This window comes from Delphinus delphis, chromosome 4, assembly GCF_949987515.2.
Source record: "Delphinus delphis chromosome 4, mDelDel1.2, whole genome shotgun sequence".
Classification (NCBI taxonomy): Eukaryota; Metazoa; Chordata; class Mammalia; order Artiodactyla; family Delphinidae; genus Delphinus; species Delphinus delphis.
This window is the reverse complement of record NC_082686.1, coordinates 79904541-79923577: the sequence shown is the minus strand read 5'-3', so window position 1 is coordinate 79923577 and position 19037 is coordinate 79904541. Positions and strand designations below refer to the sequence as shown.

The following is a 19037-nucleotide window of genomic DNA, read 5'->3' as shown; positions in this document are numbered from 1 at the left end:
TGTTTTCAATCTTCACACTCCACCAGTCCCTGCCTCCTCACCTAACTCTTCTGTCTCCCCCATCATATTCACACAGGGTGTTATAGAAGCTGGTAAATTTCCGAATTATGTGTGTCTATAAAGATAAAGCTCTGTGGTTCTTCCTCAGTGCCTCCCATCGCCCTCTCAGCCTCATGCTTGGAAACAGAATTGAAAGTTTATAAGGATATGTTCCCTCTGTAGTGAGGAAAAACCCAATAAGCCGTATCATAAAAAAGAATAATACGTCTGTGTCTTAGGACACGAGCAGGGGGAAGGGTAAGCTGGGAAAAAGTGAGAGAGTGGCATGGGCATATACACACTACCAAATGTAAAACAGATAGCTAGTGGGAAGCAGCCGCATGGCACAGGGAGATCAGCTCAGTGCTTTGTGACCACCTAGAGGGGTGGGGTAGGGAGGGTGGGAGGGAGACTCAAGAGGGAGGAGATATGGGGATATATGTTTATGTAGAGCTGATTCACTTTGTTATACAGCAGAAACTAGCACACCATTGTAAAGCAATTACACTCCAATAAAGATGTTTTTTAAAAAAGAATAAAATTCAAGGTGGGAGATTATACATTTTAATATCTCTCCAATTTTATAGGGGAGGAAACTGAGGCCCAGCCTGTCTAAAGTCACAGGCCCAGTTAAAGGTTGAGCTGGCCTCCAGGCTGGCGCTTCCACCGGGCCACCCACTGGGTCTGAGCTGGCTTCTGGAGGATGCAACGCAGCAGCATATATGGGACCTGTTCTTCAGCTCCAACAGTTCTCCCACTCCCGTCCCTTCTCCCCAGGAGAGCTGGGTGGTGCTCCAGCATTTCTCTGTGATCGTGTTCTGGAGTTGAAAGAACCCAGGGCTGAAAGTCAAAACCCCCCAGTTCTAGTCACCTTTGACACTAATCGGCCCTACATAATTGAATGAGAGATTTGTCTCCAAATTTCCGTTTTCTCCCCATGAAATGGAAATAATATCTACCTGAGCTACAGCACAGGACAGTGATTAACAACTTTCCCATCTTTTGAAATTCTGCATCTTTGGCTTCCAGGACACCCTTCTTTTCTGGTCCATTCCTTTCAACCTCCTCTCTGAGGTCATTCTCTTCCACCACCTCCTACTGCGGGCTCCCCTCAGGGCTCCATCTTCCCTCCATTTCTCCACTGACTCTGTACACTACTCCTGGAAAATTTCACCCCTCAGCTTCAGTTACCATCCATAAATTATGATTCCCAAATCTCATCTCCAGCCCAGACCTCACTCCTGAGGGTAGAGTCTCTCTTCACCATGCCCCTTGGGTGGTCCTCAGTACCTTGACTCAACATACCGACCACATACCTGTTATGCTTCCCCTAGGCCTTCCCTTCCTCTGTTGTCTTGGTGAATGGCACCCCATGCTACTCTGTTGCTTACATGTAAAAATTGGGAACTAAATAACAGGGACCTACTTATAGCACAAGGAACTATATTCAATATCTTGCAATAACCTATAATGGAAAAGAATCTGAAAAAGAATATATATACATATATCTGAATCACTTTGCTGTACACCTGAAACACTGTAAATCAGTTATACTTAAATTTTCTTTTAAAGTGGGAACCATGGTAGTTTCCTCCTAAATCCCCTGTCATGTTGAATAGGCCACAATATTCAGTCATGTCTTTCTCCTGAATCTTTTTTTCCATTTCATTCCATTTTACCCATCTTCATTGTCTAGTTAAGTCTCTATTTGTCTCTTACCTAGACTATTTCAACTACCCCTAACTTATCTTCTCCTTTTTCAGTTTATCCCTTTCCAATTTATTTTCCACACCACCTCATAGTTCTCTACCCAAAACACAATTTTGATCATTTTACTCTCAGCATGTTTAAAAGTCCCTCATCATCTAAAAAACAAGAGTAAAACTCTTTCACAATGTCCTTCATGTGAATCCTCCAATCTCATCTAGCTCCTTTTTTCCATTAGGGTACACACACACAAGCACACACACACACCACCACTACCACCACTCCACCCTTTGACACTACCACAAATTTTAATTACTATTAAAGGCCTCAGATCTGCTTATAGCAGATAACTTTTGGATTATCTTTGCAGGCCTCCAGCTCTTTCTTTGAAGCTTTCATCCATAGTGGAGAGCTTTGGAAACCATGTTTGTACCACATGATCTTCCCACTCTTGTCATGTTGGTGGGGCTGGAGCAGATTCTGGACCCAAGCTGGGCCAAGTATCAAAAAGTGAAGTATTTAGACTGAGAGCTATAATTAGACACCTATGGTTCTGGGGATCCCTTTTCTGTTCTTGTTCAGCCCCATCATGTGGCTTGGCAATACCTTGCCCTTGGGATCTATGGGATGCCCACGGTTCCCAATCATACATTTCTATTCTTGTTTAAGCAAGTATGAAATTGGTTTCTTGTACTTGCCTCTAAATGAGTCTAAGTCACTCATCAACGTGTTTAGCATCTGCTTTTCCTCTGAATCTATCTTCCAACTCTGAATCTTACTGATTTCTAGTCATCCTCAAGACCAAGCATGGCCTCCTTTGCAGTTTTCCATACTCCCACTCCCACAGACACATTTATTTACTCCTGCCTATGAGCTGCAACTATATTTGCTATCATACTTAGTCGTAACTTTGTTTACAAGACAGATTTTCTCATAAGACCATGAGCTCCTTGACAGCAGGAATGATGCCATATTCATGTTTATAGCTCCATCACTAGAGGAGAGCTTCATACATAGGAGACACTCAGTACATTTATCTTGAGTGAATTGATACTTGTAAAAGTGCTCTGAAAACTATTAAGGGCTACACACTATTAGATGGAATTTTTTAAAGAAGCTATATTCTTCATGTATAAAATAAAGGTCTTATTCTCTAGATGATCCCCTCCCTCCTAATTTCTGATTAGTGGTTTGTCCTGAATGTAAATGTATTGTGGATACTATCAAGTTATAAACTTTCCATAAAAATTAAGACAAACACAAGAGGAAAAACAGATACTGAAATAGCTAGCAATTTAGGGAAATAAAAGTCTATATGCTAATGGATCAGCCTTTCAAATGGCTCTCTGTCTTTTACTTAAAGTCATTTTAAGGTTGAATTGTCAAAACAATCATCTTGAAAATCGACTTTAACATTTTGTTTTTGTTCTGGAGCTGCAGGGTATAGCAACACCTCTTTGTTTTGACCCCCGCAAATGCTTTTCAGTTTCTGAAAGACAATGAAAACTGCTCATACACCATCTTAAGAGAGAATTCATTCATCCCCAATCCATCTCAGGGAAAGACTTTTCTCCCTGCATCAACCATGAACAAGCAACAGCTGAAATTGTTCTTTGAGGTCCAAGGAAAAGTCTAGATCAGAGTAATACACCTTAAAGCTGATTCATTATTCTTCAAACACTCCCTGCATTTTCCCACCTCTGTATTTTTGCCTCTATCCCCTCAACTTGGAGTAACAGTCACATGCGTCGGCTCTCCACCGACTGTAAATGCTCAGCTCCTCCAGTTTCCCCGAATGGGGACGCCTTTTCTCTTGGCTGCACTCCTGTAGCAACTGCTTCACTCCTCACCTGTAGAACTTCCTACATTCAGCCACGAGCATGTCAACCTTCCCCTCTACATTGGGCTCCTCAAGGTCAAGGTCTGAGTCTCTGAATATCCATAGCACGTTTTTGTTGCCTCAGCACTCAACAGTATTTCTTGCCATTAAATAGATACAAAGAAAATGTTATTCGCCAGTCCTTCTGGAAGACTATATGACACTGCACTAGGTTTAAAACTAAGCCCAGGGACTTCCCTGGTGACGCAGCGGTTAAGAATCCACCTGCCAATGCAGGGGACACGGGTTCAAGCCCTGGGCCAGGAAGATCCCACATGCCACAGAGCAACTAAGTCCCTGCGCCACAACTACTGAGCCTGCACTCTAGAGCCCGTGAGCCGCAACTACTGAAGCCTGCATGCCTATGAGCCCATGCTCCACAACAAAGAGTAGCCCCTGCTCGCCACAACTAGAGAAAGCCCATGAGCAGCAACAAAGACCCAATGCAGCCCAAAAAAAACCAAAAAACTAAGCCCAGCTAGAATTAGGAAACCCAGCTACCCAGCTCTACTTGCTGTATCTTAGTTTAGCAGAAGTTGACAACACAACGTTCCTAACCCTACCTCCCCAAAGCACCAAACTGTCTTAAATTCTACAATTAACTTATGTCTGACTGATACCTACAAGTGTCTTTGTAGATGGTGTAGGGAGCACTAGCAAGAAAATCAGGAGAACTAAGTTTTAACCCTGAATGTAACACTGAATATGATACTTTTCCTCCCTAAACCTCACTCTTGTCATCTATAAAAAAATGAGTTCTCGGTATTTGAGAAAATGTCTTCCCATGGTTTGGTGACAGTAATGAAACCAAAAAGCTAGCACAAATTAGCTTTCATTTCAACTAATACATAATCAATGTAGCCAAGGTACCATTAAGCAGAGTCCACCCAAAAAGAAAAATTGATGGATTTAATCCTAGAGTTAAAATCCTTCTTTCTTAGACCTTTATAGTGTTTGTTTGTTTTTTTTTTTTTACTCTCAGAAAACAAAAAAAGACAGACTACACACTCAAGTGTGTGTAGAGATGGGTGAAAGAATTGGAATACACGTCATAAGCAAAATAATAGAAAGAATTGGGGATGGCTAGGAGGGGGAAGAGAGCATGTGGGTGCAGCCAGGGGCCAAAGCATGGGCGCTCTCTGCAAATATTTGGAGGGCTTTCTCTGAAGGAGTGATTAAACTTTGTCTAGCCCCAAAGTACCTCAGGAGGGAATGACTCCTCCATCACTAGAGGAGTTTAAACAGAGTCTGGATGACACCTGGGTAAGGATATGGTAGAGCAAGTCCAGGTATTGAATGATGGATTAGCACACAGCCTCAAGGACAGGCTCAAGTTCTGAGTAATAGGTTAGCACATAGTTGCGGAGCACAAGCTCCGGACACGCAGGCTCAGCAGCCATGGCTCACAGGCCCAGCCGCTCCGCGGCATGTGGGATCTTTCCGGACCGGGGCACGAACCCGCATCCCCTGCATCGGCAGGCGGACTCGCAACCACTGCGCCACCAGGGAAGCCCCAGGGAAGCCCCCAAGAAGTGCTTTGATTCTCTCTCTTAGGTCCAACCACATGTTGCTCAGGTCTGGATCAGAAGGGTATTGGTGAAACCCTGGTGGGTGGGGGGTTGGACAGAACTGTTACAATAATGAAATTCACCAGATATAAATTTACCAGATTGCTAAAGAGGCCTATGGCAGGTTAAACAGCTTCGGGCAGTAATGGTCTGTGGCTCTGTCCCAGTGAACAATTGATTTTTTTTTGTGGTTTGATCCATCCAGGCAGACAAAGCCTTTGCTACTTAACCCCCAGTTCAGTCTTGATTCAGCTCCTTCCAGACGGTGATTGAAATAGCACATTTCAGTTTTTTAAACTAGTGTCTGATTGGTTCAGCTCTTTTGTCTTCCTTGGAATCACATGATGGGAATTTACACTAACTGGAATAAAGGGTGTTTAGAAATACCTGCTGAGATTCAGAGTATTCTCTTTATAGACAATTTCAGTGAGGCCAAATCTTGATGGGATCAATAAGAACAGAGAGGCAAGAAGTAGATGGACTTAATTATACATATGTAATAGATTTTCAAGTGTAGCAAGTTATAATGCAAAAGTTGCCTGGAAGCATGGAATGAATTCTTGTGGCTGAATGACAGGGTCTATGAGACTAGCAGAATTATTTTGACTTTAACTTTTTTCTTTGGTAAAGGCAGATCATCCAGTCTCATAGTGCTGAGAAATATCTAAAGACACCAACAGCTTCTCTCCTGGACACATTTGAAAAAACCAAATGTTTATCAATACAGGAAAGCATAAATAATTCTGATATATTTGTACGATGAAATATAATGCAGAAATTAAAATGACAGAAAAATATAAAAGGAGAGATTTCAAAAGTTATAACTAAGCTATGATGTATAAAGACTATTAAAGCACAAAGCAATACGAAATATTGTTTGTGATCATGTATGTATATAGTAAAATTATAAAACCATGAGCAGGAAGAATACACACTGAATTCATAAGAGTGCTTGCCTCTAAAAGTAGAGAGAGGAATAAGAATATACCTGGGGATGAGATAAAAAGAGACTTCCACTATATTTGTGAATTTAAAAATTTTGGAATGAAATATAAAAAATTTAAAAATTAAATATCATATTCACCATGGTGACTTGCCTATTTACACCCAAGTCTCATATTTTTCCTTCTTGTCTTAAAATAGTGAGTCTCAAAATAGAGTGTGCATCAGAATCTCTTGGAGGACTTGATAAAACACAGATTTCTGGACCCACTCCCCAAATTTCTGATTCAGTAGATCTGAGGTTGGGCCCAAGAAGTTGCTTTTCCAACAAGTTACCAGGTGATTCTAATGTTATTGGTCCAGGGCCACAATTTGAGAACAAGTGTATTATAATACAGTTACCTACTAGTGAACATTCATTCAGATTTTGAACTGCCTAAGCATAGAGGCTTTAACTTATTAATCTATGTAGCTTCCACCTAACAGATAAACCATCAATAAATATTTGTGAATTGAAAGAAAAAAAATCTGTGCATGCACACACACACACACACACACACACACACACACACACACACATATTCAGCAGTATGAGAGCCACTCAACAGCAAGCAAAATAAATGTGGCATTAATGATCATAATTTGACACTTTTAGAAAAGCAAATAAAATGTTATCCAGGAAGACAGACTTTCCTCAGGGAAGGCCTCAGTGTATGGCAACAGTGTCTCACCTCCAGCAGGATGTAAGTCTCAAGTCAGGGGCTTGAGGAGTACATAGGGAAGCCCAAAGTCAAGACACTAGACAAAAAACAAGGGCACCTTTTTTTTTACATTTTACACTTTTACATCATCACATAATACCTATTTATTCACCTCCTACCAATGCTCTGTGAAATGATCCAGAGACACTCTTTTCACCAAGACTTGTGGATGGGAAGCCTGGCAAAGAACTCTGTGAAGCTCATACAGTCTCTTCTCTGTAGGCCAGGAACGACAGTGAGAATTGTTGCCATAAAAACAGACTCCCTGAATTCAGTGGGTACTGTGGGATCCTGGGATGTCAGAGGCCAAACGGTGGGGCTTCATTACCAGAAATGAGGAGGCTGTGCTTACCATAACAAGCAGCAGAGGGAAAGCAGAAATCAAAGGGTTTGACTTACAGAGACCTTTGGCATTGTCTAATTGATCGCGATGTCCCTAAAACTGAAATGGATGGGCAGCTTGACTTGATTCTTCAGAAGAGCTGGTCTTAATTTTGAGCTCGGCCACATAAGCTATTTGTGACTTTGGGCAAGTTACTTTCATGTCTTGAATATCAGTTTCTACATTTGTAAAAAATAGAGGTATAAATTCCTGTCCTAATGCCTAATTTATAAATTATAAAACGTGTGACAATTCCATGAGATAACAGTTGTAGAGGACGTTAATAAATTGGAAAGTATTAAATGAATGTAAGCAATTCTCCTGTTCTTTATTATCAACAGTGTTTGTAAAGAAGCTAGAATAGGCCTGTCAAATAATGGGATTTCAAAAATGTATAAAATCTAGTGCATCTAATCTTTTTCCTCTCAAAACTTTCATCTTAATTGGGAAGTTATGACAAGCATAAATATATAATAGCTAGAGATATATAAACAAAGACATACCCATAGTCTCATACATGCATGCATATGTACACACACACACACACACACACACACACACTACTAATAATACAAGGTACCACTAAATGTGTGTATAAGAAAGTTTCTGGTTAAAATAAAGGAAAACCAAACTACTCTTAAAAAATACAGAGAATTAGAGAATACATATGAAGTGTACAGAGGTAAACATCGTGTTGTTGCTGTTGTTTGTGATAAGCTTAATATCATATTTCAATGAGGCCACCAAAGAGCCAGGTTTCTTACATCTCATCACTCTGCCTTCTACAGCACAAGCCTTCAGACTACACTGGCAGTCTCAATACAGTCGACAAAGATTTTCACGCTTCCTCATCCACAATCAGCGAGATAGAAATGTCCCAGATGAGCCCATAAGAGTCTTAAGTTTCACTGTGATTGGTCATGTGCCCAAGCCATGAACAAATCCTTATGAACAGGGTTGATATATTCCGAGTGGCTTAATCCATTCTGGTATCCATCCTGGACTGCAGGTGGAGTCATTCCCATTCCAACCACACGGTGGAGCATGCACAGTGGGGTGGATCACAAAAAGTAATTCAGGATGCTGCTCTCAAAGAGAGGAGTGAATATTAGAGAAGAGCTGGGAAGAAGAAGAGGAAAAAGAAGGAGAAAGGCAGCAGCAACAACGTCAGAAATCTGTCCACTGCAGTGATCCACAAATAAGTGTTTTCATAAATCACCTGAGAAAAAGAGTGTGAGAGCTAGGAGTTTCCAGATTTCTTGAAGGCCATAGAACTTGAGGGCTCTTAGTCATGAATACATCATGCTAACCCATGTATAATAACAAATAAAAAAGAGGACGAAGAAGATGATAAGTCTGGTAAAATCATTGCCTTTCATCCCTGTGTTTGGGGAGTGAGTGGGAGAACATAGACGGGAAAATGAAGAAGAAAGAGCTATGTCCTAGTTAAATTTGTAATCTTGACTTTCATGATGTGCCTTTGGTAGTCAAATAAATCATTACCCAGGGACAGCAATTCTAGGGTAGCTTAATGTTTCTTTCATAAGATGTGCCATTTGACCCTAATGTAGCATTGGAACGGAAAATGTACTTTTATATATTTTTTTATACAGGAAAGATAGAATTAAATAGCCATTAATTGGGAACACATTATCTTTCTTAACTATTTGAACCCTACTTTAAAAGCCTGAATTTCTTTGAAATATTATTTATTTTAATGAGCTGTTTAATCTCTAGATAACAATTTCACTGTCTTAATGGACCATATTCCAGAGACATGTGAAGCTAATAGGAATGAGGTGGCCACTTACAGGACCTAGAATATTTATCTGAGACCTTGAGGGGTGTATCAACTTCAGTGGTATAAAAGCCTACTTTGCAAAAGTTCATCTCATTTGTAAGTTTCAGTGAAAATTCTCAGGTCTTCAAATCCCAGCCTCAGGGCAGCTTTTCAAAGGATATACCTACAAGGCCAGAGGCAGGAATATATGACCACTACCCAGGCATAAGGGAGGCAGATGTCATGACCTGTAGACTAAATGCGGACTGATAGATTTGTAACTACTTCATGCGAAAAATGCCCACAGCCCAGGTTGTACTAAAACCTGTGTGTATGAGATTGAGTGGGAAAAGATGTGCTTAAAGGTTATTAATTTTATTTATTTGTTTGTCTGTTTGTTTATTCATTCCTTTAGCAAAACTAAAACTATGATATGAAACGTGTGGAAAGACATTAAAAAGAGTTCCTTGGAAATAATGCTGCTAATGTAGTAACAGGATGAAACCCCAATCCCAGAGCCTAAATCCATTTCTCCTCTGACAGCAAGAGTAGTAATACCCCTTTGTATTATGTATAGAAGAGCAAAATTAAGATGATCCGAAGCTGATCTGCTCTTAATTTGCCCAGCAAGTTGTTTTCCTTTGTTTTGTTTTTTGTTTGTTTGTTTGTTTTTGCGATACGTGGGCCTCTCACTGTTGTGGCCTCTCCCGTTGCGGAGCAACAGGCTCCGGACACGCAGGCTCAGCCGCCATGGCTCACGGGCCCAGCCGCTCCGCGGCATGTGGGATCTTCCCGGCCTGGGACACGAACCCGTGTCCCCTGCATCGGCAGGCGGACTCTCAACCACTGTGCCACGAGGGAAGCCCTGAGTTTCCCTTTAATTCACCCTTTTCCCCTAAAATACAGTGGGAAGAGCACTGGATTGGAAATCAGACAACCTGGTTCCAGCTCCACCACTCACCAGCTGGTAACATCTTGGGTGAGTTATTTAGTCTCTCTCACCCTCAGCCTCTTCATATACGAAAGAGGAATATAAACACTTTTCAAGCTAACCTAGACTAAGTTGTAAAAGTGTATATTATATCATTATATACCTATAATTTATTCATCCCATCAAGGGTAAAATCACTTACACTTTCAAACCATAATTTAAAAACTAATAAGGAGAATAATTTAGAGAAAAAAGCAAGGGAGCTACCGGCACCTCTTTTTATCCCTAACACTCTAGACAAACCTCCATTTTAGCATTTGCTCATTTTAAAGGAATATGTCTTACTTCCTAGACTGGGTCCTCTGAAAGCAAAGACCCTACCATACAAATTTTGTTTCCAGTGTCCAGCAAGTCCTCAGCACTGAGGCACATTCTAGATAATAAGAAAGTGAACACCTGAAATTAAGGCACTCATTCTCACTTACTGAAGAAGCAGAGGTGGTCGTTGACATGTTTCCTCCCGGGGCCTGTGGGTGTGGATCGTGACTTCTCTGAGGACCACCCCCACAGGCACAGTCCTGTCTCCTTGGTGTGAGTCCATCCACTTGCTAGGGAACCCCTCCGTCTCCACTCCAGGACAGACTAATTCCTTGCTTCTTGGTCTAATTTAGTCAAAAACTCTCTCCCTTGAATTTCTTTTCCTCTTCATCAGTATCTCTACCATTTCTTCCTAATGTCTTTTCTATTACCACAGGAAGCTATTTTGTATCAATTGTCTTATTCTCCCTCAGATGCAGACCAGTTGTTTGGTGGAAGGTGAAGAAGTTCCAGGGGAAAAATTGGCATTCACTTCAGACTAATGAAACACACCCATTATCCAGAAGGTCAGATTCCTTGAGGGGGCAGTGTAGTAAGATCATCAAAAGAACCCTGAGGTAGAAGAGGGGGAACTTGGGCTTTGTCCAGACTCTACATCAACTTACTGACTATCTTGGGCAGGTAACCTCTCCACATGTCAGCTTCCAGTAAAATGAGTGGTGAGGATGAGATGATCTCGGAGCCCTCTTTCACGTCTAATATTCATAATTAAAGGTGTATTTTGTGTCATCATAAAACAGAATTGTTTGTATGTTGAGAATAGTTTGAGCCAAGGCCAAAAAACTGGTCTTGCATGCGGGCCAAGAGTGAATCTGTATGATCTTAAAATAAACAAATGTGGTTAAAGTGTTAGTGAATCTGATTCTCTACAACTGTGAGTCCACAGTTGGTGGACAGTTAAACAGGCCCCACTGAGGAACTTTGTAAAATGGTTAAAGAAAACTGGATTGATTGCAGCTTCCAAATGAGTGGGTCTGCTAATCACATGCTTCAATGGTTATTAAAATTATAACCATGTGCCATGTCTTTCTTGTATCACACCAGCATCACATAGAATAGCCACTATTGCCATATTCCTGTGCTATTCTTAAGAAAAAAAAATGTTGTTGCCTAGTAATAGAGATTTGCTTCTCTTGAGACTGCAAGCACATGGATCATTCACTCATTCTTCAGTGAACACTGAGAACCTGCTGTGTGCATTGCTTGAGGTACTGATTGCACCTTATATGTGAATCTGACATATATTTATTCATTGGAAGTTCATACACAAATACTCACCCTCTTACATATACTCATACAACTATAATAAATGGCAGGAAGTGATAAGTAAACCTCTTGGAAGAGATATAGATTAATAGAGAAGGGAGATATCCCAACTGAGGGCTCAGAGCAAGAATTTTATGGAGCAAGAAGCTTATAAAACAAATCTTGAAGGCTGGCTTAGATTTGGACCTGTGGAAATGACAAGAAAGAGCAAAAGCAAAAAAAGAGAGTCTAGAAAGCACAGCACATGTGAGAAAAAAAATAACACCAGTTATGACATCTAACTTACCAACTGTTTACCATGTACTAAGACCTCTAAACACATGATCTTGGTGAATCCTTGTAATTCTAAGGGACTGGCTTTATTAGTATGCCTATTTTCAGATGGGGAAACCAAGGCCCAGAAAAGAAGAGTACCTTGCCCAAGCGATCCCATTAAAAGAAAGAGCAGGTAGTTCAGGACTACTGAAGCCTGTGGTTGTATTAAAGAGGAAGGAAAATATAATCTGAAAAGTTCGTTGTGGCTAGGTGGTAAACAGGCTAGAATACTAGACTCTTGCAGTGAATCAAACTTAAGAAAAACAAATAGCGAAACCAATAACGTATAATATCACTTATATGCGGAATCTAGAAAAATGATACAGATGAACTTATTTGCAAAGCAGAGACACAGATGTAGAGAACAAATGTATGGACACCAAGGGGGGAAGGGGGTGGGATGAATTGGGAGATTGGGATGGACATATATACACTACTATGTATGAAATAGATAACTAATAAGAACCTGCTGTATAAAAAAATAAAATAAAGTAAAATTCAAAAATAAATAAATAAAAACAAAAAGAGGAACACAAATGAACTAAATGGGAAATAAAAAGTGAAACCTTCTATATATATCTTTTAAATAACTCTGCTCCATATCTTAATTAAAATGACCAAAATCAGTCCTCCTTTAACACTTTTGTCAATGGTGAAGCACAAAACTGCAGTCACATCTGGAAGGAATATGGGGACCCTTGCCAGTACGGCCTTCTACTTTGAAGGTGGCAAAAATGAGGCTGAAATGTAACTAACTGTGATTAAATGTTCCATTCAACTTAATCTTTAAATGAAGAATATATATATATATATGTGTGTGTGTGTGTGTATATATATATATATATATATATATATATATATATATATAGGCACATGACTATATAATTCTTGCCAATTATTACCATACTACTGTTGGGAACTGACAACTAAAGATGATACTAAAATCTTAAAATCCCCTGGCACTCATACAATCTATGCACTCCTCGGAAAACTATTAAGTTGTGTTCTCTCCTGTGCTTTAATCATAATAATGTGATTCTATTGCTCCATTGAGTTGGTTGGTAACCAGAAGTACAAAAGGCCTTTAACAGAGACAGATCCCCTAAGTGGACACATTAATTCCCTCCTAAATGCCTTGTAAATAAAAGATGTACCAGTACCTCAAAGGATGTTCTGTATTCACAGAGATTAGTAAAGTGGCTTAGATTTTCTCTTGTTTGATCAGCTGTTCAGGAATTAACTTCCACTAAGCATGTTCATATTAAAAACGTGTATTATCTAACATAAATATCTTCAGTAAAATAAGAAATTCCTCTTAGATGTTTATATGCTCCCATCAGAAAGTTCATACTATGGGGATTTACACTGAGTTTCTGTGTTTATATTTGGTTTCTTTTTTTTTTTTTTTTTTTTGGAGAGGGGACTTTTTTTTTAATTATTTATTTATTTATTTATTTTTAATTTCATTTTTTTTATTTATTTATTTTTGGCTGTGCTGGGTCTTTTCTGTGCGTGGGCTTTCTCTAGTTGCGGCGAGCGGGGGCCACTCTTCATCGCGGTGCGCTGGCCTCTCACTGTCGCGGCCTCTCCCATGGCGGAGCACAAGCTCCAGACGCACAGGCTCAGTAGTTGTGGCTCACGGGCCTAGTCGCTCCGTGGCATGTGGGATCTTCCCAGACCAGGGCTCGAACCCGTGTCCCCTGCATTGGCAGGCAGACTCTCAACCACTGCGCCACCAGGGAAGCCCTATATTTGGTTTCTTATTCTAGCAGTTATTCGGAAATACAGTTGATAGTTAAAATGCACATCCTCAAAGGGACACCTTTTTAAGGTCTCTGTGAATTAAATTAGCAATGTTTTTATCTCTGTCTTGAGCAGTACCACTTAGTATGTTATTACAGTACTACTAATAATAGCCAGCAGGTACAATTTTTATTATTGTTTGCATTTTTATTTGACTCTCACTTTGATAAAATCAAAAGAAGTCTTGAGTTATCTCCTTCTGTTATTCTGCAATTATGATATTGTACTCTGATACCTTCAATAGTGTTGCATTCACTGAGGTGACCCAACACACATGTTTCTTGCAACCCATAGCTCTCATGTTGGAATCTTATAATTAAGTTGGTATTTCCCCCGAGGAAAAAAATTTAGGAGCTTACTTTTTTTTTTTTTTTTTTTTTGCCGTACGCGGGCCTCTCACTGTTGTGGTCTCTCCCGTTGCAGAGCACAGGCTCTGGACGTGCAGGCTCATCGGCCATGGCTCACGGGCCCAGCTGCTCCACGGCATGCGGGATCCTCCTGGACTGGGGCACAAACACATGTCCCCTGCATCGGCAGGTGGACTCTCAACCACTGCGCCACCAGGGAAGCCCAGGAGCTTACTTTTAAAACAGAAGCAGTTATTTAACCTTGTTCAGTTACAGAGAGGATTGTCAAAGAAGATATTAAAGCAATGTTCTTCTCTAGATAAATGTTCACAAACTATAAACACATCTTAAAAGCTCAGAACTTTATTTTAGCTATTTAAGCCAGCTTCTTTCCTCCAACTTCTAAGTGATTTTTCCCTTCTATTTTTTATATATCATTTATTTTACGTATCAGCCTGGTGGTTAGTTGGACATTTCAGCCTGCCTACCCATTAATACTAATACTCATTTCAACATATAATTTTAAGTGTATTTAAAATGTAATTGATGTTTGTGGCAGCCCCTTCCAATAACTACTGCTGGATTAAAACTAGAATTCATAGAGTGAATTGAGATTATTTATGTTTATAATAACCCAAACTATCTGGGTTACCATTTAAAACATAACTTTTATTACCACAGGGAATTTTAAACAGTATGTCTGTGAGATTTGGAGTGCCTATCTCAAAGAACTTGACTGAAATCACAAATGAAGTTAATCATATAGTAATGAACACAAAGGTTGAACTCAATAAGAAACCAAAATCCTTTTTTTCATAATTTCACCATAATTTTATTTTGTATTTACAGTCTTCAATTCCTAATGCAAGGGTCTTACTGAGGATTGGGGGGATTAGGGAGGAGAGACGGGGTTTGGAGGAGAGGAATCACAGGTCTTATACGGACAACAATAATCAATAAAGTTAACAGGATGTGAAAGTCTTCCAGAAGAAATTCTTGCAGCCGGCTTTGCGTTCTCGGGGCGCCATGGCCGGGTTCGAGTTAGCGGATCTCTGCAGCTCCAGCCTCATTTCATCCTGTTCAGCAGCCTGGGACAGATCTTCAGGCTCCAGGGCATCGTTCTCTGTCTGGTTGGGTTCAGAGAGCAGCTCTGCCAAGAAGTACTTGGCCAATTCCTGCACGGGGTGGAAGGAAGAGCGAAAAAGAGAGAGAGAGAGAGAGAGGATAAGAATGAGGACGGTGGAGAAGAAGACATGGAAAAGCCGGCTTGAAAAACAGATTTAACCACACCCAAACCCCAATGTTCACAGCTGTGCAATTTTTTTTCACACTTAAAATTGGTTAAGGATATAAAAACAAGGGCTGTTGTTATAATCACCAAGTACACAAAGAAGCTTTAAAAACTCAAATGTTTCTGCAAGTTTTCTGCTTCTGTAGGTTTAAAATACACACATAGAAAGAAATAGATCGTTAGTTTTTCAACAGGAGCCAACAGTTTGTTTAACTCAATTTCCATATCATGAGCTACAAACTAGAATTGTTCTTACCATTTTTACTAAGTCAGCTGTGGAGAACGAGACCTTTCACAATCGTAAACATATTGTGTTCTGGCTGTAAAGTGCCAGTTAGCCCCCAACCCCGCTGCATGGGAGGGAGGTGGTGCTCAGGACAGTAGCAGCTTCGGAGGTCCGTGCTTTCAGCACCTGGGTCAGCACATCCCGCGGTCAGCACCGGGGATCGATGCCATCATCCCTTCGAGCTCAGTTACCAAGGTCTTGGAATTTTCTTGAATGCTAAAGAACTCACCTGAACAGTGACCTACTGCGCTGATCAGGGGAAACAAAGAGGTAATAAGGGATTCTGGACTTTGAAAGTTTTCCTGGGAGCTTTGGTAGCTAAAGGACCCAGAAAAGCACCGGCACTCTTTGAGAGCACCTCTTAAATTCACCCAAGGGATCAGAGGCAAGGCTAGGGAAGGTTGAGAGGTTCTGGAGAGGGGAAAGAAGACGTCGAGGGAGTTTCCTTACCTGCTTCCCAGCGGCAGCAGCCAGGGATTTCTGCAGAAACTGACGGAGTCGGGGATCTGAGGGCGCGCCGGTGACACCGCCCAGAGCCAGAACTATGGAGAGCGCGGCCAGCGCGCACTGGAGACGGCAGGACAGCATCTCGGCGGCGCCGGAGAAGCCGAGCTAGAGTGCGGTTGGTCAAACTCTAGGAGCTGATCGCAGGCAGCAGCAACGGCTCTGAACCTCGCGACTCCTAAAGCGGCTTGTATGCTCTCCTCCGTCTCCCCCTTTTTAAACTCTCTCTCTGACGTCAGACTAGGAGGCGCCCCCAGATCTCACCAGCGCTTTTACGCACCATTACCCTCGTGAAATCAATCACAGAAGTGAGAGGAGGGTACACAATCAAAAGTGGCTTATTTAAAAAAATTAAATCCTGCACAGGCACAGGCACACACGATTCCACACGTCACACCATCTACACAATCTTTTTATAGTCACTCAGTGCTACACACATACACATTCTATAATTTCACTCACACATGTGCACACTTAATTACACACACTCAAACACTCAGCCCCTGGAGAAGCAAATGCACTATCACACTCAGCCGCATACACATAAATGTACCCAGACAATTCTATCCATCATCATGCTCAAACATTTTAGGAGAACCAAATGCAAAAGTGTGAGTGTGACAAGTGGAGATGGTTACAAGCATTCTTTGTGACCGTGAATGTCATAAGCATTCCTCTAAGAACAGATTTGAAAATGGAGTGTGGATTTTAGAAAGACCAAGTCACCTTTCTGCATTAACTCTGGAAAGAGTCTTGTAGATTAAGATGTAATGGGACTCTAAAAGAACTCCACTTTTCCTTATAATGGAAGAGTACCTTAAACTCACCCTCCATCCCTCTTTCTCAGCGGCAGACACTTGTAGCCTGCTTGCCATTCGACTGTGACAAAAAATGCTAAAGGAAAAAAAAGTCAGATTGACTTCATTTTGGTGCTAGAAACTTGGAACTAGAAAGAAATCTCAGAAAACGTCTACTAAACTTCAGAGTTTGAGTCACTGAGCCTAGAAATGGGCAGTGAAATTCTCTGGCTCACACAGTACACAGCTGGAGCAAGGACCAGACCTCCACATTCCAAACTAGGATTCTTTTCACTCAACTCTGAGTTTTCTAATGGATTCCTGGCTAGTTGTAGCCATTTTAGGTCAGGGACTCCCAGTGTGGACATACAGAAGTTCAGGAATCCCTTGAATGTAAGTGACCGTTATTGTAAGCCTCTGTGTGAAGAAAGCGTCAAGAGTGCTCCCCTACTCCCCACACAAATAAAAAGGAAGTTTGAGACATGCTGTTGTGGAATTCTGGTTGTGGTCTAGTTAGATGTTTGCTGTCCTGATCAGAGTTCTGGTAGCTTTTCCTTTTCTTTTTTTTCCCCCAGAATAATTCCTTATCAAGGAATGGCCAGCTAATGTCCTGGCACGGACCAGATGATCCCTGCAGGCTCTTCAAGGGCTGGCATTTTATAAGCTTCAAGTTCATAGGAGCTGAAAAAAATTCCTGTATCTTCAGAAACCAAGTGAAGCAGAGAACTTGACTAATCCCGTCACCAGCCAGGCATCACATATGTATTCTCAATACTTAGACGAAGACCACAGTGTTGAGAGGCAGGAGGGGTTGGGAGGTGTCCTGAATGGCTTGAATAATTGTCACCTTTTCTTTTTGTGTCTGTAAGCTAGAGCAATAAGAGAAGGCACAGCAAGGAGTGCTAAAGCTTCCGGGGCTTGGTGAGTCCAGACAAGGCTTAGAACAAGTAAGGCATTAAAAAGTCACTCACATGTGTTGGAATAGTCTGGGAGAGCAATGGATCTCAGACTGCAGAACACAATGCATGTTATTTTCTCTATATATCCTGGAACCCTCCTAGGCCTCTAGCTGTGGGTTCAGAGTCTAGTTATGTCAACCCAACTGTCCCAAGGCACCCTCAAATGATCTCACATCTCTTCCACTCAAGGCTTGCCCTTGGCAGCCCCATTGAGTAGAGAAGAATTTTCCTAAAACAGGAGCGAGCCAAAGAACAAATAGTAGCCCCTCCGTCTTGCTCTATGCTCTATTCTACTTCTCTCCCCAGGTGCCTGCTCCTCTCCTTCCACATCTTTATCCTCATTTTTCCTCTTTCTCCTTTCCCAAACCTTTCTCTGAATTTCTCTCTCCAAATCTTCCTTATTCAATCCCCTATTTACTTTCTTTCCCCACTCCCTATCCTCAATCCTCTCTGTTGTACTTCCCTCTCCCCAGTCATTTTCTGACTTTGGTCTGGTTCTATCTGGCTTCCTTCTGCCTTCTCTGCACATCTCCCTCCCTTCCCATTCTGCCTACCCAATATCTATCCCAGTCTCTGCCTCTAGTCTCTTCCTCTCTTAAGCCCCTCCTTCCATTACTTCCTCTTTCCTTCTCAGCTATTTCTCATAAAAAATACTCATGGTGCTCGCTTCAGCAGCATATATACTAAAATTGGAACGATACAGAGAAGATTAGCATGGCCCCTGAGCAAGGATGACACAGAAAGTCTTGAAGCGTTCCATATTTTTCAGGAACAAAGAAAATGCAACATACAATGCAATATCGGAACTTACAAGGAAAACATTTCAGTTCAGTCAGTCTATTTCAGTCTAATTTATATACAGTAAAATGCAAAGGTCTTAAGTGTACAGTTCAGTGAGTCTTGACACCCCTATAAACCTATGAAGCCAACGTGTGAATGAAGATATAGAATATTTCATCACCTTCAAAGTTTCTGAGTGCCCCGTTTCAGTCCATTTCTCCTCAAGAGGCAAGTACTCTTCTGATGTCTCTCATGATAAGTTAGTTGTGACTGTTTCTGAACTTTATGTAAATGGAATGATTTGGTATTTAAAAACAAATAC

The 19037-nt window shown here is 41.1% G+C and overlaps 1 protein-coding gene and 1 non-coding gene across 2 annotated transcripts; one reads left to right on the top strand and one right to left on the bottom strand.

Annotated features, from left to right (window-relative positions):
- Nucleotides 1–14910: 14910 nt before the first annotated feature.
- On the bottom strand, nt 14911–16385 carry SST (somatostatin). The gene is made up of 2 exons (XM_060009965.1): nt 16126–16385; nt 14911–15273 (listed from the first exon to the last, which is right to left on the bottom strand). Exons 1-2 carry the CDS (start codon nt 16261–16263, stop codon nt 15061–15063), a joined length of 351 nt encoding a protein of 116 aa, XP_059865948.1. The 5' UTR covers nt 16264–16385; the 3' UTR covers nt 14911–15060.
- Nucleotides 16386–18594: 2209 nt separating this feature from the next.
- On the top strand, nt 18595–18701 carry LOC132425186 (U6 spliceosomal RNA). The gene has a single exon (XR_009519379.1). It is a non-coding gene; the product is annotated as a U6 spliceosomal RNA (small nuclear RNA).
- The last annotated feature ends 336 nt before the right edge of the window (nt 18702–19037 follow it).

What these genes read in the sequence shown, in the direction of transcription:
- SST (XM_060009965.1), bottom strand. Translation starts at nt 16,263, where the DNA reads ATGCTGTCCTGCCGTCTCCAGTGCGCGCTGGCCGCGCTCTCCATAGTT. An exon ending in CTGCTGCCGCTGGGAAGCAG is followed by an intron (nt 15,274 to 16,125) that starts GTAAGGAAACTC and finishes CACCCCGTGCAG; the next exon opens with GAATTGGCCAAGTACTTCTT.